The 26,414-nt window shown below is 51.7% G+C and overlaps 1 protein-coding gene and 1 long non-coding RNA gene across 2 annotated transcripts in view; one reads left to right on the forward strand and one right to left on the reverse strand.

Annotated features, from left to right (window-relative positions):
* ABCC6 (ATP binding cassette subfamily C member 6) overlaps positions 1 to 26,414 on the reverse strand; it is a 49,943-nt gene that overhangs the window by 17,791 nt on the left and 5,738 nt on the right. The window contains exons 5-20 of the mRNA XM_077141675.1: positions 25,396 to 25,521; positions 24,101 to 24,162; positions 22,197 to 22,328; positions 18,054 to 18,257; positions 16,624 to 16,801; positions 14,033 to 14,194; positions 11,394 to 11,486; positions 9,618 to 9,821; positions 8,124 to 8,270; positions 7,290 to 7,377; positions 6,535 to 6,610; positions 4,778 to 4,904; positions 4,396 to 4,572; positions 2,097 to 2,264; positions 1,479 to 1,650; positions 152 to 227 (exon numbers count right to left, since the gene is read on the reverse strand). Of these exons, the coding sequence (XP_076997790.1) occupies positions 152 to 227; positions 1,479 to 1,650; positions 2,097 to 2,264; positions 4,396 to 4,572; positions 4,778 to 4,904; positions 6,535 to 6,610; positions 7,290 to 7,377; positions 8,124 to 8,270; positions 9,618 to 9,821; positions 11,394 to 11,486; positions 14,033 to 14,194; positions 16,624 to 16,801; positions 18,054 to 18,257; positions 22,197 to 22,328; positions 24,101 to 24,162; positions 25,396 to 25,521 (2,192 nt within the window). The remainder of the gene's footprint in view (positions 1 to 151; positions 228 to 1,478; positions 1,651 to 2,096; positions 2,265 to 4,395; positions 4,573 to 4,777; positions 4,905 to 6,534; positions 6,611 to 7,289; positions 7,378 to 8,123; positions 8,271 to 9,617; positions 9,822 to 11,393; positions 11,487 to 14,032; positions 14,195 to 16,623; positions 16,802 to 18,053; positions 18,258 to 22,196; positions 22,329 to 24,100; positions 24,163 to 25,395; positions 25,522 to 26,414) is intronic.
* LOC143667438 (uncharacterized) lies at positions 1,313 to 13,713 on the forward strand. Its single transcript, XR_013168042.1, has 7 exons — positions 1,313 to 1,912; positions 9,375 to 9,435; positions 9,600 to 9,780; positions 9,930 to 10,072; positions 10,571 to 11,182; positions 11,433 to 11,937; positions 12,294 to 13,713. It is a non-coding gene; the product is annotated as an uncharacterized LOC143667438 (long non-coding RNA).

Here is a 26,414-nt window from a genome sequence, read left to right on the forward strand (position 1 = left end):
TTCCCTTTCGGCAAATTTTCTCACAGCTGAGCTCCAAGGTGGGCATTCAGCAGGTGCTCAATCTGTCATCCTTCTGCCCCCACCTGCCTGAGATGCAGGCTCCATGGTACCGTCCCCTGTGCCCTACAACCTCACCCCACACCGGACTGACCCCTCTGGCTGGAACTCAGTCCTCTCGCCTCCAGCAGAGCCTCTGAGGTCCTTGGAGCTGGTGGCAGGTTCTGCCTCTGCAAAGTCAAGGGAGTCCTGTCACACACGCGGGGGCGGTAGTAAAGGATCCATATCGTTTGACACTCCCTGGCACTGCAGTCTTAATCTCTCTGAGCATTGGTTTCTTCTCATCTGGCTCCTGTCACCTCCCCAGCATGCCATCTCAACCACCATCTACCCCCAACCCGTGTTCTTCTGGGAATTTCATTCATTCATTCATTCATTCATTCATTCAATAAATATAATTGAGCCCCTGCTATGAACTTGGGGTTGGAAAAACAGTAAACATTTACATACTGTTCCCGGTTCCCCACCACCCTTGCTTGTTTGTGCCTGGAGTGCTCTTCCCAGGCTAACTTCCACCCAAACTCAGGTGTCCCCTCCTCCAGGAAGTCCCCCCTGCCTTACCCCCAGGCTGGGTTCTGTCTTCAGACTCCAGAATAGTGACATATGAATCTGCCCAGTTAGGGTTTTGACTGGGGTGGGCTGATGCTTAGATGTTTTCAGAAGGGTTATAGCCTGGTATGAGGAAGCCCTGGAGGTGATCCTGGCTCTGTCATGTAGAGGCAGTATATAGCCTAGTGATTAAAAACATATTCTTGGGAGTTCTGTTGCCTGGGTTCAAATCCCAGCGCCGCCACTTAAAGGCTATGTAAACCTGGACCAATTCCTTACCTCCTGGGCCTCAGTTCCTGACCTCATAGGCGAATTGTGATAATTAGATAACCTAATGCATGTGAAGTTCCATTAGCTGTTATTTTTCAGGCTTGGCTTGACTACTTTACTTCCAGAACCTCATCACCTATTGAGTAGGCACTGTGTTCTGGGATTGTCAGAAGCCCTCGCCAGCATGTCACGGACTTTCTGCTCACTAGCCACCAAACAACCTTCTCACTCAGTCTCTGAAGCAGTTAAGGGCATTGACTCTGGAGTGAAATGCACCCCAGTTCAAATCTTGGCTCCATCACTGGGACTATGGGCAAATTATTTAACTCTCTTTGCCCCAGTTTGCTCATCTGCAAAATGGCAGCATCATCAAATGTGCATCATCAGGTGTCATGAAGACCGAGTGAAATGATGTGTGATAATTGGAGCACGTGGCCAAGCCCCCGGGCGATAAGATGGGTGGCCTCTAGGGAGAGCTGTCTGCTTCTGGGCCAGAGCCAGCAGGGAGGAGGTGCCCAGGGCACACGTACCAGTGGAAGCTCTGGCACCTTTTCCCCAAGAGTGCCAGAAGCCAGGCCCAGAGAATCAGCAAAGCCCAGTACCTCCTTCTCTTTCTCCTGGCTGTCTAGACCGACCCAGAAGGTCCACCAGGGCCCCCTTCCTGTGCAGAAGCTCCTGGTAGGAACCCATCTCTGCGATGGCCCCATCTGCCAGCACCATAATCCGATCGGCCTGGGGCAGGACGTGGAGTGCGTGGGTCACGAGAATCCGTGTCTGGGCAGGGAAGGGGTGGAAGTTACATGCAAGTGCTTGACTGACCTTCCAGACCTGGGGGCGGGGGTGTCACAGGGCTCAGAGTGGGGAGAGTCAGGTTCCTGGGCAAGCTTCCTCTCTTGGACTTCTGCCCTATTTCTTGAAAAAAGCATGCTCCAAACAGAGGGGTTCTGTCAACCTGTACCTCAAAATAAAGACACATGGAGCTCACCTGAACCTGGCCCATACCTCGGGATTGCTGCAGTAGTTGAACCACAGACTGGTAAGGAAGAAATCACTATTTGTTGTTGTAAACCATTGAGATTTTGGGCTTGTTTGTTATGCAGCACCATTATAGCAAAAGCTGACCAATACAAAAAAGGGCACTGGCTTCCAGAAGGAAGTGGTGAGATAGACTGAGATTAGGACCAGACTACAAGGGCTTTCTCTGTCCTTTTCCAACTCACCGTTCCCTGAAGCAGACCTCCAGGCCCAATGACATGGTTGAAGACATGCTGGCCGACATGGGCATCCAGGGCCGCCAGGGGGTCATCCAGCAGGTACACAGCCGCCTTCCTGTACACAGCTCGGGCCAGGCTCAGCCGCTGCTTCTGGCCCCCAGAGAGATTCATGCCCTGCAGCCATAAGAGAGGGACAAGGAACTCAGTCTACACCTGCTGGGTGGAGCTGGTGCCACCAGGTCCGTGTAAACCAGAGGCACCTCTGAGCACTGGAGTGAGGCGCAGTCACTGTGCCTGTTCTCTGGGGCCACCTCCCAGCTCTAAACACTGGTTCTCAAGCCCATGGCCCCTCTGGCCTCCATCCACCTCTCTTCTCCCCTCTCCAGCCAAGCTTCCTGGAGGAGTTGACTACCCTTTTCATGCCTTCTTTGTCTCTTCACACCCCTCTGTCCACTTCAGGCCAGCTTCCTTTCCCATAACTCCAGTGAACTAGCCTTCATCAAGGACACTGGCCACTTCCTTGTTGCCGAATCCAGTGGTTGCCTTTCAGTCCTTGTTTTCATTCACTCAATCAACTAATACTTACTGTAGGTCTCCAATATACCCAGCAGAAACAAACAAAACAACATAGCAATGGTTTTATGACAATATAGCAATGAACAAAAAAAGTTTCTGTTATCATGGATCTTTCATTCTTATGAGGGTGGGGGTGGGAGACAAACAAATGGACAAACACAATATCTAGTACATTGAATGGCAGTAAGTGCTGTGAAGAATAAGAAACGCAGGTGGGTGATGGGCAGGGCTGCTGGGTTAGGTAAGAAAGCACTCCACTAAGGCAATATTATTGAAGTCGAGACTCGATAGAAGTGAGGGATGAGCCTCGTGGACTTCTGGGGAAGAGTTTTCCAGGCAGAGGCACAGGAGGTGCAAAGGCCCTGTGGTGGGAATGTGCTTTGGGTGTTCCAGGAGCACTGCGGAAACCCATGTGACTGGAGTGAAGTGGAAGGGGAGTGTGACAGGAAAATGGGGTGAGAGAAATAATAGGGGCCCTGTTGGTAATTGTCGGGACTTGGGCTTGGGGACACCGCAAAGGGTTCTGAGCAGAGGAGGGATGTGATCTGAGCCTTTTAACAGAATCCCACGTGGTTTGCTGTGCTGGGATTGGAAGAGAGAGGGCAAGGAGTATGACAAAGAGGCCCACAGGGCAGTCATCTCAGCACTGAGCGGGAGAGGCGATGGGACCAGAACCTTGTGCTCTAACAGTAGAACCAACTGGATTAGATGTGGGTGTAAGAGAGAGGCTTCAGGGCTGACACCAAGGTTTTGGACCTGAGCTGTAGGGGAGCTGGGGGCAGAGGGGAAAAGAATTTTCAGATCAGGTGTTCACTTTAGGACATTTCACTGCTGGATGGATTTTAGGTAGCACCAGGTGCTCTCCTCCTTCTGAAATGCTTCCCTTGGCCTCAATAACATCTCTTCCTCCTGGTTTCCCCCCCACCTTGCTGGATGCACCTTCTCAGTCATTCTTGCTGGCTCACCTTCTGCCCTCAGCTCACGGTGATGGTGGGGGGTGGGGGTGGGGGGAGCTCCCTGATCCCTTCCCCTAAGTCCTCTCCTCTCCTCAGGAAACCATGCCTGTGACAATAACTTTAACTGCCATGTCCAGGGGTTGGCAAACTTCCTGCAAAGGACCACACTCTGTGGACCGTGTGGTCTCTGCCGCACAACTGAAACTGCAAGAGCAGCCACAGACAAGTTGCAATGATGGGCACGACTGTGCCCCAATACAACTTTATTTACAAAAACAAGCTGAAGGCTAGATTTGGCCCTTGGGTCTTTGTTTGCTAACCCCTGCCCAATCCAAAGCTCCAGATGCATATATCCTGGGTTATCGCACATCTCCACACAGACCTTTTGGAGAGACCCAGAGAGGGGAAACAATTTGGTCAATGTCACTCAGCAAGGTAGAAAGAGCAGAGGAGAGAAGCCTTGGCTCTTTACTCCCAGATGTTGGAGAGCCCCTCACCTCCAATCCCTGCCATGTCTCTCTGCCTCTTCTCTGTCTCTATTTTCAATTATTGATTCATTTATTAATAACTATTTATTGAGCACCTTTTTTTGTACTTGAACCTGAGCTGGATCCTTCTTTCCTCCCACTTCCCTGCCCCCCTCTGTCTTTCCCTCCGACCCTCCTGCCACTCCGACCCTCCTGCCACGCCGCCCATGGGTCAGGAAGCAAGTGGGTCCCTGCTGCAGTGCTTCCCTGTCGAAGGACCCCCCAAGAAGACCCTGAGACCCCTACCTGTTCCCCGATTTGGGTGTGGACTCCTGCAGGGAGGCTGCTCACATCCGGCCCCAAGGCACAGGCCTCCAGGACTCTATCCAGCCATGGCTGGTCCAGCTCCTGCCCGAAGCACACGTTCTCCAGCACGGAGGCGTTCTGGACCCAGGCCTCCTGTGGCACATAAGCCACTGGACCCTAAAATACAGTTTGGCCATTAGAAGGCAGATGGGAAGGGAAGTGGGGCAACTTCGGGGAGAAGTTGGACACTTAGTGATGGTGGCCGGTGGCGAGGGTGAGGAGGGAGAAGTCTGACTGGGGAGGGGAGGAGCAGGGAAGATGCAAGAGGGCTTTTAGGATGGGGGACAATTCTCGCCAGCAGGCAAGGAGTGAGCAGCCTCACCTTGATGGACACACTCCCCTCCATCTTTGCCAGCTCCCCGAGGAGGGTGGAGAGCAGGGAGGACTTCCCAGCCCCCACTGGACCGATGACAGCCAGCAAACAACCCTGGGGCACAGCAAGGTTTATCCTGACAACACAGGAGCAGAGAATGCCTGGGTCTATGCGCAACGGGTGAACCCCAGAACCAGCCCTTCCTGCTGGTGGTGGAGCTGCAGGTCACCCCCCAAGACTTGCCTGGTCATCCAAGGAGCGCCCCCACGCCTGCATTTGCACATGCACACGTGTGCATGCACTCTTTTGCACACATGCATGCATGTGTACATATACAGACCAATACTCAAATGCACATGCACACATACGGGCATATATGCACACACATCCGCGTGCATGTGTGTACATGTGCAGACACACAGAGTTTAGTGTAGCAGGAAAGTTTATCCACCATCATCTCTTGCCCAAGTTATTGCAACAGGCTCCTCACTGCCTTCCCTGCTCTTTCCTTGCCCCCAACCCCTGTTCCACAGTCAATTCTCTAACCAGGTTAAGAGAAACCTATTAAAACAGTCAGATCACAATCCTCCCCTGTTAAGATCCTCTGATAATTTCCATTTCACTTGGGGTAAAGGCCAAAGTCCTGGTAACCACTGAGGACAAGCTTCTGCCTGCCCACCCCACCCCCCTCACCCCATCAACTCTCTGATCCCACCTCCCAGATGGGATCTGGCTGTTCTGCCTCAGCTACATGAGCTCCATGCTGTTTCTTGAATACAGTAGGCCAGTGGTTTTCAATTGGGAGTGACCTTTGGCAGTGTGTGAGGACATCTTGGTGGTTACTGCATGGGGGGGGTGCCACTGGCATCTAGTGGGTAGAGGCCAGGGATACTGCTAAACATCCTGCAGTGCACAGGGCAGACCCTACCTGGTCCCAAATGTCACTACTGCCAAGGCTGGGAAACCTGGTCCAGGCATAGTCCTGCCTCAGGACCTTGGCACTTGCTGTTTCCTCAGCTTAGAAAGCTCTTCCCCCAGACACCTAGAGGGCTCACTCCTTCCCTTCATTCTGATCTCAGCTTAAATGTCAGGCTTTCTCATATCACCTGCTCTAGAAAAAACCTACCTCAGAACTGCTCTTACTCTGATTTCCTATTTGTAGCCCCCACGAAATGTCAGCCCCAAGATAGCAGGTCTTTCCCTGGCTGCCTCCCCTGCTGCACCCCCGTGCCCAGAACAGGGCAGGGCACACAATAAACTCAATGAATTCCATGGAATGAGTAAATCATGATCCACTTAAATATTGTCCAGAATATCTTCTTTCTATTCTCAGTGAGTTCCAGGGACAGCGAGAGTTTTCTGCCATAAAGACCCAGCCAAAGAGTTGGGGGCTGGGGGTGACAATGCCTTGGGGACTGACACAGAGGGAGAGGCCTGAGCATGGGCACAGGCTGGAGGGGCCAGGCCTCGGGGCTCCTCTCAGTCACGCCTCACCTGGTGTCGTCTTGGCCAGCCAGGGTGGGGGAGCAGAGGGACCACCCTTCCCCCATGGGGGAGGCTCAAGTACCATGTTCTCTTCTTCATGGGCTTTTGTTTTCTTAAGACTCCCTCACTCCCCCAGGGCTTGGTTCCTGGAAATCTTCCTGCAGAATATAAGCCCAGCCGAACCCACCCTGCTAGCCCGTTTCCAGCAGCACCTCTCCCAGAGGAGAAGCCCACACAGCCCCGGTACATAGGAAGACAGCGAGGGGGAAGCAGTTCTGTACCTCTGCAGGCAGGGAGGGCTCCCCTGGGACCAGGCGAAGGTGCCGTCATGTATGGTGATGCAGTTTTCCCCTGCAGCTGCGGGGCATAAAGAGCCAGTCACCGGAGACACCCTGGGCCGCAGGCTGGGCACCTTCCCTCTCTGGTGGGTGACTTCATAATTCCACAAACCACGCCCAAGGGCCAAATCTGGCCCACTGCCTACTTTTGCAAATAAAGTTTTATCAGCACACGGCCACACCCACTCATTCACATATCGCCCGTGACTGCTTTCTCCATTCACGGCAGAGTTGAGTGGTTGTGACAGAGAGCGCCCACCAGGCTAAAATATTCACCATCTGGCCTTTTACCAAAAAAGCTTATGGGCCCGGGATATAATCTACCACCCAGTCAGGGATACCTTGGAGAGTGAAAGCGGGTGTTATTAATTCCACCAGAGCAACACGTGGAAATTAGGACTCTGCCCTCTCTCTATGTCCAGGTCTCTTCATCTTGGGGTTCTTGACTGTCACCACCCAAGCCCAAATCAAATAAATTGGAAGCCTGGGGGGTGGGGCCTGCCAGGTGATGCCAACAAGCAGTTATGGTCTCCAGGAGGTGCGGCCACCCACCCAGTTAAATTTGAATTTCAGATAAACTACCAATGCTTCCAGTGGGTTTCCCGGGTCTCCCCCCAGCTAGGAAGTTGGCTTTCTGGTGGGGGCCGGGGTAGGTCCCTCCCGCCCTCCTGCACCCCGCTGCTGGACGTAGCACTCACCGCAGCTGGAGGGGGTTGCCTCCACGGCACCAGGGTCAACTTCCTCTAGGAAGAGGAAGGCAGCCAGTCGGTCAAAGGACACCCGGGCCTGGGGAAAGCAAAGCTCCAGGTCACCAAGATCGGAACAGCAAAGAACTCAGGCTTCGGGTGCTGGGTGCCTCCAGCTGTGTGGGGAAAGCTTCCTGTCTCCCTCGTGCAATGTGTTTGCAAGGCATTAGGGTAAAGAGTCCCCAGTGAGGGGAAGACAGGGGCCCAGTGAGGCCAGGAGGATGGTGGCTGGCTGTCCTCCACTCGCTCCTTAATTAGCTTAATCGGAACAACCAACCTGGCAATTTGCAGACAAGATGGGAGAGGGATGGGGGCATCTCTAAGAGCATCATCATCAGGCCATTATGAGAATTAATTTCAAACTTCATCCACCTGGGGGATCTCTCCTCCCGGCAAGACAACCCATCTTTGATCACTAAAGAAGGAGCCATTAAAATATGCATGACTTAGCTATACAGCCATTTACTTATTCTCATCACACTCGTTTTTTAGAAGCAGAGGTAATTACATACAAGAAATAAAACTGCTCTGTGTAAAAAGGAAACTAGAATGAATTCTTGCATGTGGAAGTACTGAATCGATGATGAGTGTCTGCTGTGGTTACCATATTGCTTCTGGACAAAGGTCATCTCCGTTTTGATGTCCTTTCCCTTACTCTCTGCCTTGTCCCCTTTCTCCACCCAACCTCCCTTGCCTCTTTTCCTACTCCGTTTCATGGCCCCGTTCTTATTCTTCCTCCACACTCCTGGAAGGCTCTTCCAATATGGCGCCACCCGCTCACCTTACCTGGACAATGGAGTGGATGGAAAATGGCAGGAAAGCCTGGGCTTTGTTGAGGATGTTGAGAACAGTAAGTGTCACAAAGGCTTTCTCTGCATCCATGGCATTCTCTTCCGCCACCAGAGTGTGGATGGCAAATGCAACCAGTGCAACCTGGTGAGACACACATTGGGGGCAGGGGTTGAAAATGAGGTGGTCTTTCGATAGCAATGGGATGAGGCCAGGGAGCCTGGGAAACCTGTGGTGTCTACAGTAGGGTCTATATGGCCAAGCACACACTGTTGGAATGTGTTCCCCGCTACAAAGATTTCTCCCCAAATCCTGCTTTCTCACAGTCCTCATTCCTAAGTCATAAGGGCATGCAGTGCTCCCTTAACATGCAAAGGTGCTCCGGCGAAGGGGTCTGGGTATCAGAAACCCTTGGTTTCAGGCACGGGGGTGGGCAGAGTGGACATTGCAGTTTTAGTTCTTGGTGACATCACTATGGTTCTAGACATGTGTGGGACTTCTGATTCTAAAGTCTCATAAAACGATGCTGAAGTTGTAAGTATCAGCAGCAGGGAGGGATCTAGGTATTGGTGACATATGTCATTCTTGTGGCATTTTGTCATTAGGGAATGGCCTACTTCTAGGTGTTGGTTATGCTTTGGTTCTAGGTGTCACTTGATGATATGATGGTCACTTGGTGGAATGATGTGATGGCCTCTTGTTGTGATAGTGTGATGGTCATTTGGTATCATGTTCACTTTGTGTGATGGTCACTTGGTATCATGTTCACTTCGTGTGATGGTCACTTGGTGTAATGTCAATTGTTGTGATGGTTACTTGGTGTGATGGTCACTTGGCTTGATAGTGTGAGGTCACTTGGTTTGATGGCTACTTAGTCTCATGGTTGCTAGGTGGGGTGGTGACTTCGTGATCCTATTTGGCGGGGCCAAATGTCGACTGTGATGATGACATCTAATGTTCTAGCAGTGGGCTCTGAGGTTCTGGACCCTGGTGGAAACGCTGTTCTCCAGCCTTGAGTGTTGCAGGATGAGTGGATTTTATGTTGGGGCCAGTGTTGAGGCACTGAAGGTCTGGGAGCAAGGGCACAGCTGCAGTCACAGCTTAATTAATCTGGCCACAACCTGTGCCATCGATCTGAGAAGGGAGGACATGCAGAGTTGTGTGGAAGCCAGCATCAGGGAAGCTGCAGCTACTGCTGACTCTGCTTCTGCAATTTCCTGCACCTGTAACCACTTCTCCATGTTACAGATGCCTGGAACACTCAGAAGTGACAGGCCTTCTTAGGCATTGCCACCTCCACAAGAACGATGTGAGCCTCTTAGTTAACTCGGCGGAAACCAGGGACACACGAGAGAGGACAGGATCCAGGATGGACGTTTGGATGGATGGAGCAGGACTGTCATCAGGCTCAGGGGGGCTCTGCCGACTTCACCCCCCTCCCCAGCACTCCCTCCCCTACTCCACGCTCTGCAGAAAGAAGAGTGGCATCACCAGGAACGTGGACACTTGGAAGGACACCAGAGACACGGAGAAGAGGAGGCCAGAGGTCTTCAGGGCACCCAGCTCCCGGCCACGGATCCGCAGGACCTTCTCCAGAAAGGCTTCCTCCCAGCCGTGGAACTTGATGATCTTCGCGTTCCTGAGGACGGAGCTGGTGAGCCGAGCCCGAGAGTCCTTCTGCCTCATCTGCTCTTCCTGGGACCAGAGGGAAGAGGGAAGAGGAAGGGGCCCAGCCAGATGGCCCTTCCCTCGTCCCCCACACCCGCCCTCCCGCAAGTCCTGCTGGTCCTGCCTGCACCCCAGGTCCCAGCCTGCCCAGATCTCGGCATCTCTGGTCCACGCTGTGCCCTGGGCTGCTGCAGGGACCTCCGCCCTCGCCCAGCAGGGGCACGGCTGTCACGCCTGTCACACCAAGGGGAGTGTGGTGTGCTCGGCAGCAGAGGCAGGTATGTGAAACAGCCCAGGCGTGGGGCTGCCAGGAAGGCTTCCTGGAGGTGGAGCTGATTCTTGGGTTGTGTCTTAGGGATATTAGGGTGAGAGGGGTGGGGTTGGGCCGGGTGGAGGGGGTCTTTGAGATGCAAGGCACGGCAAAAACCCAGACTCAGGGAACAGCATGACTCAGAGGAAGCCAGTGTGGTCAGGGAGAGGCTGGGCCACAGAGGGACTGACGGTCAGGCAGAGGAGCCGGACTCTGCTGTGTCCCCAAGGGAGGACACTGTCAGGGAGTGTCTTGGTGGGGGCAGAGGGGGCTGGAGTAGTCCATGCCAGAGACAGAGGAGGCCATGGCCTTCCTTCCTTCCCTTCCTTTTCTCCCTCCCTACTATCCATCCATGCATCCATCCCTCCATCTTTTCCTTTTCTTCCTTCCCTTCCTTCCCTTCCTCCTCCCCTCCTCCCTTGCTTCTGTAACTCACAATACTACGGTGCACATTCCACGTGCCAAGCACTCTTCTAAACGCTGAGCCTACACCCCTGAGCCACACACCGATCCTGCCGTGGGAGCCGTCCAGGCTAAGCAGGGCGGAGCGGTAACCAGGAGGGTCAGGCGAGGCCCGGGGCAGGGGAGCCGGGACAGCCCAGGGCAGGGGCGCCGAGATGGGAGGAGAAGACAGCGCGGGGGTGGGGTGGGGGGGGCAGCCTGAGCTGGGGAGGGGCGCAGGAGGTGGTTGGGGGGCACACGAGGCAGTGGGGGCGGTCTCGGCCTCCTTGGCCACTGCAGGGAGCCACCCTGGGGCCCGAGTGGGCGGGGGACACGGGACGTGCTCTGTCTGTCTCGCAGGCTCCTTCGGGCTGACGGGGAGGGGAGTGGGGCGAGAGCCGAGGGAGCCGGGGTGGGGTGGGGGCTGCAGCGGTCCAGGGGCGCCGGGGCTCGGCGGGGAGAGTGGGATGCATTCTGGAGGTGTCACCCGCCAACTGTGCTGATGGAGGGGGTGTGAGAGAAAGAGAGATGACAGAGGTACTCCGCGGTGTGTGAAGTGAGCCGACGACGGGAAGAGGGCGCCACCCAGAGGTGGAGCGACATGGGTGCACAAGCCGCGAAGGGAGAGACGCACGGGGTGAGAGTGCGAGCCGGGCCTCCTCCCCGCCACCCCCGCTGTGCCCCTGCCCCCCGCCCTCGTCCCTCCCCCTTCCCCCTCCCCTCCCTCTCCCGTCCTCCCCTCCCCCCACTTCCTGCACCCACACCCACTCCAGGGCCCCTGGGCTTTCCCGCTCCTACTTCCCGGGCCGCTGCCAGGCCCGGCACTCCCCTTCTCCCAAACGCCAAACCTGATGGTGGTTCCTCTTCTTGGTGATGAGGAAATTCAGAGGGAGAAGACTCAGGAGGACAGCAATGGCGGTGAGGGCAGAGGGACCTAGAAGCTGGCGACAGAAGAGGGCAGGAGCCCGGCTGGAGACCCCGAGGGGATCGCACTTGGCGGGTGTCAGGAGTTTGCAGAGGGCAGCTCTACCCCTGTTGAAAATGGGGAGCTTCCCTGCTGGGGAGGGGGGGGGAGCGGCCCCTCCCACATGGGCGAGTGGCCCCTCCCACATGGGCGAGTTCAGTCTCAAGGCTGGGCAGGGCAGGGGGTGTCCCCGACCAGAGGAGTGAAGAGGAGGTCTCTGGAGCAGGGCCTGGGTTCAAATCCGATTTTTGCCCTTCTTGGCATGGCCTTGGGCAAGTTCCTACCCCACTGTCCTTCCCTGAGCCTCAGTGTCCCCATCTGTGAAATGGGAGAGAAGCTGTTCCACCACCAAGAGTAAATGCACGCCGTACCATCAATTTTTAACTGGTCTTCATCTCACCCCTAACTAGGGTGGCCAGAGTGAGCAAGTAAGCTCAGTCAAATTTGAATTTCAGATAAATGGCAAACAGGTTTTAAGTATAAGTCAGTCCCATGTATATTTGGGACATACTTATACTAAAAAATTACTCCATTTATTTGAAGTTCATATTTAATTGGCATCCTGTATTTTGTCTGGTAACCTTACCTGCCAGATCTGCTTTGTGTTTTGGGGGATAATTAACTTCCCTCTCTGCTTTCTTTCTTTTCTTTTTTTTTTTTTTCATTTGGGGAAATGTAAAGGTGGGAAGTAAAATGAGTGATTTTAACTTCTCAAGCTGTGACTTTCTGAGGTTCCTCCGGAGGTCTGGGCCCATTCTCCAGATGAACTCTGTCCCTGCTTCAGTCTGCAGGCCTCAGTTTCCCCTCTCAGCCCTCGGAAAAGAATGCCTTCTCGAATCTTGGGAACCCAGCCGGCTTTTCTATTTTATTTACGCGGCAACAGCGCCATCTGGTGGCTATATTAGAAGTGTCCAGAAGGCAAACACCCACCCTAAGGCAGATTTGAAGAAAACAGTCAAAGAATGTGGACACAACAGGTTAAGTGGCAAAAATGGCATCATGGCTGTAGCAACCCCAATGCCCACCCCTCCTTAACTGGGTTATCACGATGACCTTGCAATGCTAAGCACGGTCTGCCAAGAGCTGGGAAAGGGCACACGTGGTGCTGACAGGTATTTCTGCCAATTTCTTATTGCTCTTGTCTGATATTTATCAGCCTGCATCAAGGGGCTGCTGGTTCCAACGCCCTGCATTTTCCCAAGTACCTCTCTTCCCTTCCTCTCTTTCTTCCTAATAATAACAGCCAGTATCTTTTATTGCATGCCAGGCACTGTTTGAAGGGACTTACGTGCACTTGCTGAGCACCACATGGCATTCTGGAGGATTCGAATCTCATTCATGGTCATGAATTCCATTACTAGCTCTACCCAGGGGTCCCAGCCATACAGCCTGCAGGCCAAATCCCATTGCCTGTTTTTTGTCCAGCTCGTGCTAGCTGTGCAAAAATCCTAAATGGTTTTTCCATTTTTAAGTAGTTGGAAAAAAATCAAAGGAAAGGGAATATTCTATGACAGGTGAAAATGATAATGCAATTCAAACTTCCGTGTCCATAAATAAAGCTTTTACTGGGACACAGCCACGTCTTTTCGTTTGTTTTCTCTGTGGCTGCTTTTGTGCTATCATGTTGGGGCTGAGTAGTTGTGACAGAGACCACAGCGCCCCCCAAACCTCAAATATCCACTGTCTGGCCCTCTGTAGAAAACTTTTGCCAAGCCCCACACCCCACTGCAGGAGCAGGGCTGGGGTAAATGCTTCAGAGGGTCCTGAGAGATGTCCCACCCTCAAGCATCATTAATCATAATACTGGCAAATACCTACAGGGTGAAACTGGGCCAGGCGTCATTCTATGTGCTTTATGTGCATTAACTCATTTAATCCTTCAGAAACGCTAAGGCAAGGGGCACTGCTGTTCACTGTTATCCCCGCTTTACATAAAGGGAAACCAAGGCACAGAGTTCTTCAAGTAACTTGCCCAAGGTTTTACAAACAGTAAGTGCTAAACACAGCCTAGCTACAGTCTTGCACTTTTAATAAAAAAAAGAAAGGAAGAAAATCCTCTGCCACAAAATATAATGGGAGAAAATTGGACAAAGTTCTGATTTTTGATGCTTGATGACAGCTGGATGCTTTTTCAAAAACTAGATAACAAATCCTTGCTGCCAAAATTTTCTCTCTCTTTTTGGTAGTGGCGGCGGCGGTGGTGGTGGTTGTGGCCTGACTGTTCTGGTACCTTCAGGACATGCTTAATCTGCTTGCTGGGGTGCCCGAGGTTGCACCCAAGAGGCAGCAGTGTCAGTGTCATCGTCATCTTCATCACCACCATCATCATCACGTGCATGCTTTGCATTACAGACGAGGAAACGGAGGCCCAGTGAGGGTAAGCATTTTGCCCAAGGTCATGGGCAAGGTCAGCCTCATCTAGGCCTTGTCCCCCACCAGTGCACAGATGGGGAGAGGATTATGGAAGGAGGAGGCAGGGATTGGGCATGAGCCCCGCCTCTGCCCCAGCCCCAGCCCCCGCACCTGCCAGAGGAAGACCAGGCACATGGTGATCCAGATGAGCGGCAGCCACAGGCCGTTGAGAAAGACAATGCTCTCGATGAGCCGCTGCACGTCCACCGACACCAGGTTGACCACGTCCCCCACCGCACTGGCCTTTCTGGAACCTCTGGACAGAGCCAGGACCTGGGCAGGGCAGGGGGGAGGAGCCTTGAAGTTGGAGGGAAAGAGAGGGGCGGGGAAGGGGGTGGGGGGGCAGGCAGGGAGGGAGGGGAGGGGAGAGGGCGTGGGCCGAGCCAGGGCTCAGCTGTCCTGGTCCAGTGGTCTTGGACCCCCTCTGAGCCTCAGGCCCACGGAGCGGGTTGAAAGTATTATGTACCCTGGAAGAGCCACGTTTTCACCCTGATCCAATCCTGTGGGAGCAACTATTTGTCTTAATCCTGACAAGTTGGAATACTGTAGATTGGACTCTTTTGATTAGAATATCTCCAGGAAGAAGTGACGCGCCCAATTGTGGGCGTTAACTTTTGATTAGTTGCAGCTGTGGCTCCACCCATTCCAGGTGGGTCTTGATTGGTTGACTGGAATCCTTTAAAAGAGGAAACAGTTTGGAGAAAACTCAGAAATGACAGGAGCCTACAGAAACCCTGAAGCCTCCAAGCTGACAGAGAGAGCAGATGTCGACACTTGGAGAACAGAACAGCTGCTTCAGAAAACAGAGACATGGATGTTTGGAGATACTCGGAGTCCCGCAGATGTTGCCATAAGATGCTAAGCAAGGCAGAACCTGGAGAGAGCCAAGGGAAGCCAAGAGATGAAAACCAGCCCCGGAGAAGCCAAGTGAGGAACCCCCACAGGAATAGAGGCAGAAAACAACGGAGCCCAGGAGCAAGGGACCAGCAGATGCCAGCCACGTGACTTCCCAGGTGATAGAGGAGTTCCTGACCCATCGGCCTTCCTTGAATTAAGGTATCTTTCCCTGGCTACCTTAGTCTGGACATTTTACCAGCTTAGATCTGTAAACTTTTAACTTATTAAATTCTGCTTTATGAAAACCATTCCATTTCTGGTATGCTGCATTCCAACACCTTTTCCAAACTAAAACATCCCTCATCTGTAAAGTGGGTGTGAAATCACCTCGGCCAGCCTCCCAGGGCCATTGTGAGAATGGAGGGTTATGGCAGACGTGAAAATGCTCCCAAATCCCTAAAGCACTGGAGCGAGAACGATCAATAAAGTAATAAATGAAACAGTGGATTGGTATCACAGTGACGGTCGCCACTTGCTGAGCACTAACTGTGCCCCAGCCCCTGGGCTAAGTGAACAGTTTCATCCTTTCTTGTGGTGCCCATGACCACACTAAGCGGGCACTGCCGGATGTCATTAAATGCCACTGATAAAACATTCTGTATCTTTGTACTGCCAAAGACAAAAATCACTGCCTGTTAGATGAAGACACATAAGAGCCATCTCAGTTTCAGAGGTGTTAAAAAGGAGAAACAATCTCCCCGCTACATGGGACATGACATCCATGAGTGAGGGAAGAAATGAGGGGGTGAAGAGTGAGCCGGGGATGACCAAGTTAGAAATTCTCCTTTGCATGTAGCTGTGAACAAACAGACCAAGAAAACTTATTTTCCTAGGACTGGAGTTTGAGCTGGAGAACAAAGTTAACTAGAGCCTTAGGTGATTGGTTCTTTAATGGCAGTTGTCAGTGTCATGAAAGGGCAGTGCTGAGTAGAGTGGAGGTGGCCCCAGGCTCACCCAAACATTTAGACTCATGGACCAGACAGACCACACCCAGCTCCAGCTCAGATGGACACAGGGCAGGGCAGGCCAGCCGGGCACATGTGGAGCTACCAACACGACCATCTGGTAGCTGTTCTCTTTGTCCCCCTTTCCCCAGATGGCAGCTCAAGTGCAAGAGAGATGGCCTTGGGATCTGCCCTGACTCAGATGCCAGTACTCCAGGAGCCAAGGTCTCTTGTAGCAGTCTCATGGGTGTGGCCTCCAAGGTCCCTGGAAGGGACAAGACTCACTACTCTTGGGGGAGTGCAAAGCTATGACTTCCCACCAGTTATTTATACCTCGTTGACAGAATAGTCCAGCCCAGGTGCAATTCCCCAAGCAGGCAGGAGTTATTTTTACCATAAGCATTGTTGTCTGGCAAGCACAGCTGACAGCGTTTCTACAGAGCCAGAAAGTTAACTCTTTATACCCATGAGGGATGAGCAGAAGTTGAGTAGATGAAGAAGAGAGGGAAGGGTGTCCCGGAAGTGGGAACTGCAGGTGCAAAGGCCCTGAGGTGGGAGGGTACTTGGCATGCTTGAGGAACTGAAAGAAGATCAGTGTGGTTGGGAGGGGGGCAGCCAAGGGGAAAGGAGGCATGTGATGGGATGAGGTCTGAGAGGTGTGCCCAGAGGTCATATCATACAAGGCCTTAAAGAAAAAACTAAGAAGGTGAGAATGTAATGAATAAAAGAATGAATGAGTCCTCAGTCACTGGTGTCATTTGCAGCTCAGGGATGTGTTCTTTCCTGGATGCAACATTCGTCCATAAATTGGGACTGGAGGGAGAGGAGGGAACAGCCTGTGCTGTTGCTCCTGGGGCTCACCTTTTTGTACACCAGGCCGATGATGGCTGTTCGCAGCCTCATTTGCAGCACCTTGAGTCTGTACATATGCTGCTGCTCGAACAGGGTTTGCAGGCAGGCGGAGAGGAACATCAGCACCGCAAGGAAATAACCCTTCCAGGCCGGGGCTTTGGGATCGTTAATAAACTCCAGAAAAAGTCTTGTGGGGAAGTAAGGGGGAGAAAGATGTCACAGCCGGTGGGGGCAGGGGGCAGGGGCCCGTGGATGTTGCCTATGCCCAACTCTGAACAAGTGTGGAGGCTCCACGTGATAGATCGTTCGTTAAAAAAAAAAAAAGGTCATGATTATTCCCCTCCCTGTCCACCCTGTTTGCAATGGGACTTTGTGGCCGGTCCCATCAAAAGGTGGATTTTTTGTCCCTACCCCTTGAATCTGGCTTGGCTGGGAGACCACCCTTGGCCAATAAAACATGGTGGAGATGAAACTGCCAGTACCCAGTCTAGTCCTCAAGAGTGCATGCAGCTTCTGCTCAGACTCTTGGAACTTACCATGCCCACCATGTGAATGAGCCTGAGCTGGCCTGTTGGAGGAGGAGAGGCCACATGGACACCAGCCATCTTGGCTGAGACTATCCTAGATCGGCCAGTCTCCAGCCACCCCAGCAGACCGCAACCACGGGAGGGACCCCATCCAAGGCCTGAAGCATGGCCCAGCTGAGTCCAACCCCAAATGCTGGCCCCCATTTGGCCTACTTTTGGGGTGGTTTGTTATACAGCAAAACTAACTGGTACTGTCAGGTTTAGAGTTAACTCCTTATCTCTCCTTAAGATCAGTCACTGTGGTAGATTCAGTTGTCAACTTGGCCAGGTGAAGGCACCTAGTTTTATTGCTGCGGACATGAGCCAATGGTACCTGAACCTCATCTATTGCTAATTACATCTGCAGTCGGCTAGGAGGTATGCCTGTTGCAATGAATGACGTTGACTTAATTGGCTGGTGCTTAAATGAGAGAGCACAATGTAGCACAGCCCAAGCAGATGCGCATTCCTCATCTCAGCACTCGCAGTTCAGCCCAGGCCTTTGGAGGTGCAGAAAGGAATCACCCCAGAGAAAGTTGTTGGAACCCAGAGGCCTGGAGAGAAGGCCAGCAGAGATCACCCTGTGCCTTCCCACGTAAGAAAGAACCTCAGTGGAAAGTTAGCTGCCTTTCCTCTGAAGAACTAACAAAATAAATCCCCTTTTATTAAAAGCCAATCCATCTCTGGTGTGTTGCATTCTGGCAGCTAGCAAACTAGAGCAGTCACTTTCTCATTTACTTTTTTCTCTTCCTCTAGCATCCATTTCACCCATCCTCTGATGCCCTGAGCAGGAGGGCTGAAGGCCCGCTGGCCCTGGAAGGATACTGTGAAAGGATCACCTGCCTTCAGAAGGTAGCCAAGGCTTGAACCCACCTGAGGAGCGTGGGGACGATGAATCTGAAGATGTCGCTGATGATAAGGCTGAGGGTCCCCAGGAGGAAAGTGCAGCGGGACACCTGCCAGATGGCTCTCAGCAGTGGGCCCCTCTGGCTCCCATCCTGAGGCAGGAAGGGCTCGGTCTCTGGAGCCCCTGTGCCACCATCTCCTTTCCCTTTAGATGCTGTCACCTTGCTGTGCCTTCGGGCAGAGGAGATATTGGTTTTGGGTCCTTTGTTTGTACTTACAATGTTGGCAGCCAACCTGCCAGCAGCAGGGCCAGGTGTTAAGGGGGTGTTTTCCCAGCAGGAGCCGCGGGGCTTGTAGGGAAGCAGTCACTTTAGAGACAACCAGCTAGGAGGTGCAGGGGTGGGGCAGGAGGGTGACGCTGATGCTGCAGGGATGCTGATGGGAATGTTGATGAACTGCCAGGCACCCCTTACTCCTCCATTTCACAGATGAGGAAACTAAGGCTTGGAGGGGTGAACTTGTCCCAGGTCCTATGGCTAAGAAGGAACAGAAGTGGGATTTGATCCCAACTCTTTGCCTCCAGTGTCCATGTACTTTTTGGTCGATCACGCTGCCTTTTTGGGGGCAGGAGGTGGGATGGGGGGGAAGAGCCCCCCGAACAGGCCAGCCCTTAGGTGCCCACACAGAAAAGCAGGACCTGGTTTTGAATCATGGCCGAGGTCCCTGGGCCCCATCTTCCAATTCTGGGTTAAGCCACAGAAGGAAGCCTTAGATGGCTTGGAAACAATAAGACCTGCAGCCCTGGGTCATAACCGGGGGTCATGGGGCAGAGCTGAGGTAAGAGAGGGAGCCGAGGAGGTGGAGGGAAGCCAGAGGGACCTTCCAGAGGCAGGTGGATCCTCAGACAGAAGGGAGGCTGGGGATGATGCCTCTGACAGCTCCTGTGTCCCTGGTGGTCTTGAGCAAACTGGCTGCTTCCCTGGGACTGGCCCCACTCTCTGAGTCCCTTCTGGCTCTGAGAAAGTACGGGCCTCTCAGAAAAGTCAAAGCCCATTTGCAGAGCTATGACACCAGCTGGTGCAACCACCTGCTCTCTATGCTCAGAAGCTCATCAGCTCCCTGGCCCTTTGTGCCAGGTCGGACAGCACCAGGCTCCCAGGTTTGCCAAGGAGAAGACTGAGGCTCTGAGAGGTGGTGTCAGCTGCCCAAGGTCATACAGCCAGGGGCAGGGCAGGGATGAGAGCCCAGATCGAGATGAGTGGTTCTTGGGGAGCTTCTTGTACACCAGGGACTCCCCATTCCCCACCAATAAAAGGAAAGAAAGAAAAAAGCCGAGGTGAGCTCAGGTGGCCAGACTCTCACTGACCAGGCCAAGGCCTCTGCCCTCCTTCCTGCCCAGCTCTGTGTTTGGTTTGGCATCCATGGAGCTCTGGGGCCCAGCCTCTGTCACTGAGCGGGGCACAGCCTGCTGCCCACAGACACTTTAGTATTGGGGTCTCAAATGGCAAAAGAATGTCACCTCCTCACATGTCCCCACCCTCCCCATCGTGCCCTGCAGTTTGATTCCCTGCCTTCTCAGCCCCTTCACCCTCTCGTTTGGTTATTTGTCTTGCTGGAACTCCACGTGGGATTTCTGAGTCAGTGTTTCAGTCCCCCCATCTCCCTATGCCCTCCAGTGAACTTCAGTTTCTTCCAGTGGGTTCCACCTGCAATCAAGGATGAGCTCTAGTCTGGCCTCTGGTCATTTACTACAGGACTGGAAAGTTCAAATGACCCCGGGGTGAGGCACAGGGTGTGAGTGACACTGTGAGCTGGGGGAAACTGGGAGATTAAAAGGGGGTGATGCGTTCAAACAGAGTCGAGAAGTTGCCCTGGAGATTATTCTTATGCATCATATAAATATCCGTTTTTAGATTATGCTGTTTTGGAGTGGCTTGATGGAAGTACCTGAAACTGCTGAGTTGTGTTCCAGTAGCTTTGATTCTTGAAGACCATTGTATAAAGATATAACTTTTACAGTGTAACTGTGTGATTGTGAAAATCTTGTGTCTGATGGTCCTTTTATCCAGGGTATGGACAGAGGAGTGAAAAAATATGGATAAGGAATAAATAAATAATAGGGGGGACAAAGGGTAAAATGAATTGGGTACATGGAAATACTAGTGGTCAATGAGAGGGAGAGGTAAGGGGCATGGGATGTTTGGGTTTTTATTTTTCCTTTTGCTGGAGTGATGCAAATGTTCTAAAAAATGATCATGGTGATGAATACACAAGTATGTGATGATATTGTGAGCCACTGATTGTACATCCTGTATGGAATGAATGTGTGTGAAGATGTGTCAATAAAAAGTATTTTTTTTTTAAGGCAGGGGTGGTGGAGACCGCGGTAAACCAAGGAGCCCATGCCTGGTCCAATGTGGCAGCCTCTACCACACCGACCTCCTGCTGCCAGGCGGGCATGTAGCCCAGGGTTACAGATTTACTTTAAGAGAAGGCTGAATCCAGATTTTCACATGAAACCTCCAAAGTTTTAAATGTTGGCAACTTAGTATGAAACAAAGCAAATCACCAGCTGTGCAGCATCTGGGCCAAGTATGCCTCATGAACCTGACCCAGCCAGCAGATGGCCGGTCAGCGACCTCTTACTGTGGCGTCCTCTCCCTTCCCCCAGTGGTTGCAAAATATTTCAGATATTGAACAAAGTTCCTTCTGTGTGTGATCAATCAGCTCACAAAATGACCGAGTTGGATCTTTGCATAGCCTTGCCTTTTCCCTTTCCTTCTCTCAGTTGTTCATGGGTGATCTGCAAATCGTTCTGGAAACTGTTTCTATCTTCTTACTCCATCTCTCACACCAGGAGCTGGTAGAGAGTGGGTTAGATTCCCAGGGCCCTTCTGAATTATGTAAAATTAAGAGTGGAGGGGCAGACAGCCCAGCAGGATATGCCTGGGCAAGGTGGGGAGCTGCTGCTTGGGTTTGATTTTATCAGTTCTCCCCCTTTAGCAAAGAGCAACCCCTTCCTTTGGGGAGCAGCCCCTCCCCTACTCCCCAGGTTTTGAAGGGGTCACCAATCATAGGACCCCAGCCCTGCTAGGGGATGGGCTTCTCATAGTCACGTGACTTAAGCAAGGCCTCCTTGAGGTTTTTTATTTAGATGGTGGAGTAGAGAGGCTCTCTTTCTCTCTTGACTGAGCTGGCGTGGGATGGGATAGCCCTTCCTGAGGGGCCAATACACAGATAAAAGCTGAGAGATGGAGGGAGAGAATGCTGACGTCACATGAAATCCTGGATCCAGCCATGCCTGAAGCCTGAGTCACCATTTCAGTTATGTGAGCCAATAGATTCTCTTTCTCTCTCTGTTTCTAACTTACGGGATTTTGCTACTGGCAATAAGCACAACAAAATCCTAGAGTGCCCAGAGGAACCTTATAACTCTTCCCACAAAGCAAAATTACTTTTGTTCTGTCCCCTGAAACACGGAGGTCCAGTGAGCTCAGGTGGCTTGGCCAAAATCATCAGCTACTCAAAGGCAGGGCAGCCTTGAAGCCAAGTTTCCTGACTTCTATGGTGAAGCCTCATTGCCCCAGACCAGTGGTTCTCTAACCAGGGTCCCTCAGACTCTGAAGACGCCATGGAAGTTTCCAAGGATGCGGCAGGGCAAGAGGAAGGCAGAGCGTGCAGGACTAGAAGGAGTTTGAAAACCTCTGGATAACTACAATTGCTTGAGCTCACACCGCTTTCTAGGAATTTGCTAAGTTTTTCTCTATAAATTGTCTCTTTTCATCCTCCATTAGCCAGGTGCTAATGGCATCCCCATAAAACAGATGGGAAAAACAGACCCTGGAAACTAATTACTGAGTATTAATTAAGTAATAAGTAACTGCCTGCAGTTATGGGCCACCACTCACCTCTCCACCCATTCTGTTCCCTGCCTGCTGTTCCCACTCAAAAGCGTCTGTCTGCAGGCCTTGGAGACCTCCCTATCCTCAGTCTCCTTTTGGAGCTTGCAAAGCACTCTGGGAAAAGTTGTATTTTGAGCCTCATCAGTCCATGCTTAGTGGGACCAACCAGCAGGCAGGGGGTGTGGAGGGGAAGCCTATGGTAGGGTCAGGGGCTGTATTTGGGCCAAGTGATGAGTTCTGTTGACCGAACATCTGCTCCCTTACTCACTGCTGAGCTGCACTGCGGTTCCTCGTCCATTCCCTTTCGAGTCTGGACACAAGTTCTTCCGAGGAGTTTTCCTTCTCAAGTGACCAGAGGTCTTTTGGTCCCAGCGGCCTCCTATAGCCCCTCCAGATCAGCCTGTAAAAGAGGATCACCAGGGTAAGTTCCTCCTGCCATCTGCCTGCTCCAGGTGGCTGTGTGACCTTGGGTAAGTCACCATACCTCTCTGTGCCTCTGCTGGTACCCTCAGCAAAAAAAGGGAAAGCAATGAACTGCACCTGATATTTGTGAGACACTTCTCAGTTTACAAAAATCATGTCATTTCATTCTCCTGTGATCCCCTATGTAGATTATTTTTTATCCATTTTACAGGTAGCTTCCCCCATCATTACCTGAGCTTTTTCTTTACAATACTGCTGCAATTGGGAGTATTTGCTTTTCTGGTCTGATTATTTATTTGGTGCTTTCCTTCCAACTGGGTGGTAAATTCCATGGAGGCAAGGGCAGTGTTTGCCTTAGCAACCCAACTCCGAATTTCTGCCTCCTGGCACAGGGCTCAAGATTTGTCAAATGCAGGCACATATAAGACTGGTGACCTTGGGCAAGTCATTTCCCAACAACAGGCTTCACTTTTCTTATCTTAAAATGAAAGTATTTCCCAAGGCACTGGGCTGGCCTATGAGATGAATGTAGTCTGTACACATATGAGAAATTAAATACTGCCACCTTCCACAGCAGGTATGTTATTTCTTTCCAAGTCTCTTTAATTTTTCAGATGATTACAAGGGGAAGGTCTTTTGGTGCTGGTCTTTCCCTCTCCCTAAGACTTGCTAAGTTCCCTTTTCTACCATAGAGCAAATTCAAACATGCAACAGTTCTAATCTATGAATTACTAACATTGCTTGGTTTTTTACTGACCACATTTTTGGAGTTTTCTCCTATATAGCAAGTGATTCTATAGAGTTTCCCAGTTTGGCAGTGATAGAAAGTTTCCATTTAAAAAAGTTCAATTAAAGTAAAAAAAAAAGGGGGGGGGGGACAATGTAAAGAAAAACATTAAGTAAATAAGTACAAGTGATATACTGATAAGGCAATGAGCATGAAGAATGGTCTGTAAATTCCTAAGTTGGGGCAGGAGAAGGCTACATCTCCTCCAGAGCTTTTCAGCAAACTTCTATGCTCTTTCCACCAATTCTGAACACCTAGAGCATTATTTTATTCATTTGTTTCATAACCACTTTATATAGCACTCACAGCATGCGAGGACCTGTCCTAATCACTTCACAAACCTTAACTCATTTAATTCTCACAACACATTGAAGTTGATGCTGTTATCCCCTTCACAGGTGCGGAAACTGAGGCACAGAGAGGTCAAGTCACTTCCCCAAGGTCACACAGGAAGGAAGTTGTGGGGCCAGGATTCATAGAAGGTCTGTGGCTGCTGAGGTCTGATGGTGGTATGTTCAGCCTGAGAGCCCAGGAGAGTGGAGACTTGGTCTTTTTTCTCCTCACCCCCAATGCTTAGCTCATAGTAGATGCTTATTAGATATCGGTGGGATGGCTGAAGCCTACCAATAGATGCCATTTTCTTGAGTACTTGCTATGTACCAGCACCAGGCACTTTGCATTTAAGGAAGGGAAAGTTGTGCCCATTTTACAGAGCGGAACTATGAGACTTGGATGTCTGTGACATGGCTGGCTAAGAGACAGAGCCAGGATTCAAATCCAGGTCTCTCTTCAAGGGAGGGAATGAGAACAGGAGGTGGATGACAGCACATGCAACCGAGAGGGAGGCACGGAGGCTTGGGGAGGGAGGAAACCTCAGGGGGACCAACTGTGGGGAGAAGTCAGAACAGCCAATGCAGGCGGGGAAGGGGCTCCACCAGCCCCTTCCCCGCCTCTCGACTTACCCAGAGACCCACCAGAACAAGGCCTTGGAGGGGAAGGAGGCCGCAGCCTCTGGACATGGATTCTGGAAAAGACAAACGATGGACGGGAGAGTCCTGGGTCTCACTTTCCATGACAAGCGTGCCCCAGAGAGGGCCCAAAGGCAGGAAAACAGCATGAGTGACCGTGAGCTTGGTACCAAAAATGCACAACCAAGGTGTCCTGCCTACTTGCCAGCGGTGGACACCAAAGGGCAAAAAGGGATTGGGCTCAGGACAGACAGTGCCACAAGGTAAGAACCAACTGTTGCTTAGAGGACCAAATATTAATGCTACTGAGACCAAGGAGTCTCAAGACAAGGACCGAGCATGACATAGATGACATAGTCCCCACCAGTATTCCTCGGTGAGGCAGGTGAGGAGTGGGAGAGGGGTCTGCCTTGTGCTTTTGCCAGCTGCTCCAACTGGTACAGCGTGTACATCAGTGCGCTCTCTAGAGCAGCTGGCAAAATCACAAGGCAGAGAGAGTGCACCGATGTGTGCTCTATACCAATGTACTCTACATGGTATATAAGGTGCCCAGGTCCCCACATCTCTGCCATCAAAGCTTATGAATTGAATTATATATTTTTTGCCATTCTGATAGGCAAAGTAAAAACCTAAATGTCCCCTTAGAGTTTTAACTTGATTACTTGAGCAGTTGAGTATTTTTAGATATGATCTCAGATGACCTGTTTTATCATCAGAAAGCCTTTCCTGACTTCCCACACTTGTTCAGTGTGACCTGTTTTATACTCTTAGGGTCACAAATGTCCACTTGAGAGCACTTACCCCAGATGCCATTTTCCTCGCACTTGGGTAATTATGTGATTAAGGTCAGGCTCCCCCACTCAACTGTTAGCCACATGAAGACAGGACCCATATCTGCCTGGTCGCCATAGAATCCCAGTGGGGCACAGAGCAAGGGTTGGCAAACTATGGCTTGTGGCCCAAATTTGGCCCACTGCCTCTTTCTGCAAATAAAGTCATATAGGCAGCAGCTATGCTCATATGTTTACCTGCTGCGTATGGCTGCTGTTGTGCTATGATGTCTGAGATGAACAGCTGCAGTGACTGTGCTGGGAAGCCTGAAATATTTACTATCTGGCCATTTGCAGAAAAAGTTCACCAACCTCTAGCATACAATACACACTCTGCTGAATAACAATGAATGCAAAATAAAAGACCTAAGTTCTGGTGCCCTAGTGTGGCCCCTTAGATTACAAGGGGAAACTGAGCTGGGCCAAGGCAGGCACAGGGTTGGAGGTCCAGCGACTTACTGACTGCTGGGGGTCTTTTGGGAAGAAAGGGGGTCGATCTGCCAGGCAGGACAGCACCAACTGGGCCACAACTAGAGCCAAGCATAGGTAGGTGGACAGGTGGCGGAAGGCGTCCCTCTGGAAGTCCTGGAAGAGAAGACAGAAGCCCCACTGAGTCTGGGCAGAGAGGTCAACCTGCCTGAGGCCATGAGAAACAGACACTGGGGAGGGCGCCCATAGGGGTGAGAAAATTGAGGCCGAACAGTTTTTCCAATAGTGGGAGAAATACCGAGATGGGACACCAGGGTCATGGGCTTCAAAAGCCAGTCCTCTGTCACTCCTAGATGTCCTGATTTATGACACCTGACAATCTGTCCCTACAGATGATGGATCAGGGCTGGGTCTGGGGTTTGCCCTTAGCAGCGTGATAACTGGCCACAACCACTATGACATGAACTGAAGGGACACTTTGCCTTTCTTCTTGTGCCATGAGGGAAATCCCTTCTCCATCCCAGTTCTCCACCCCAGTCTCCTATCCCAGCTCCCACTTGGCCAGCTTTTTTTTATTTAAGGAGATGCGAACTGATTTTATCAATTATTTGCTCAACCCTGAGCTTGTATAGGGGCTTTTACATGCACCGACACATGAAGTCCCTCGCTACCCCTGACCCTAGCTGGGGTTCACTTGCTCTATTTTAATAATGGGGAGGCCAAGGTTCAGAGAAGGGTCAGCACCTTGCTCAAAGGTGCACAGATTATCTAACTGAAATCATGAGCTTTTTGTTGCTAGACCACAATTGTCTGCTCACGGGGCATCCACTGCTCCTACTTCTGGTAATAGCACCCCAAGTTTCCTGCCCCATGCTCATGCATCCGGTTTATGTAGAACCAGCCCCACTTGGGGGTGGACAGGTGGTCAAGCCCCTGCCAATGAGGACATCCTAGCCCTCTGGCCACTGTGATTGGTTTAGGAATGTCCAGAGGATCCAAGTAGGGCCAGTGGGAGCTGGAACCATCAGGAGGGGCTTCCCCTGGGTCTG

The sequence above is a fragment of the Tamandua tetradactyla genome, chromosome 23 (genome assembly GCF_023851605.1).
Source record: "Tamandua tetradactyla isolate mTamTet1 chromosome 23, mTamTet1.pri, whole genome shotgun sequence".
NCBI classification, from domain to species: Eukaryota; Metazoa; Chordata; class Mammalia; order Pilosa; family Myrmecophagidae; genus Tamandua; species Tamandua tetradactyla.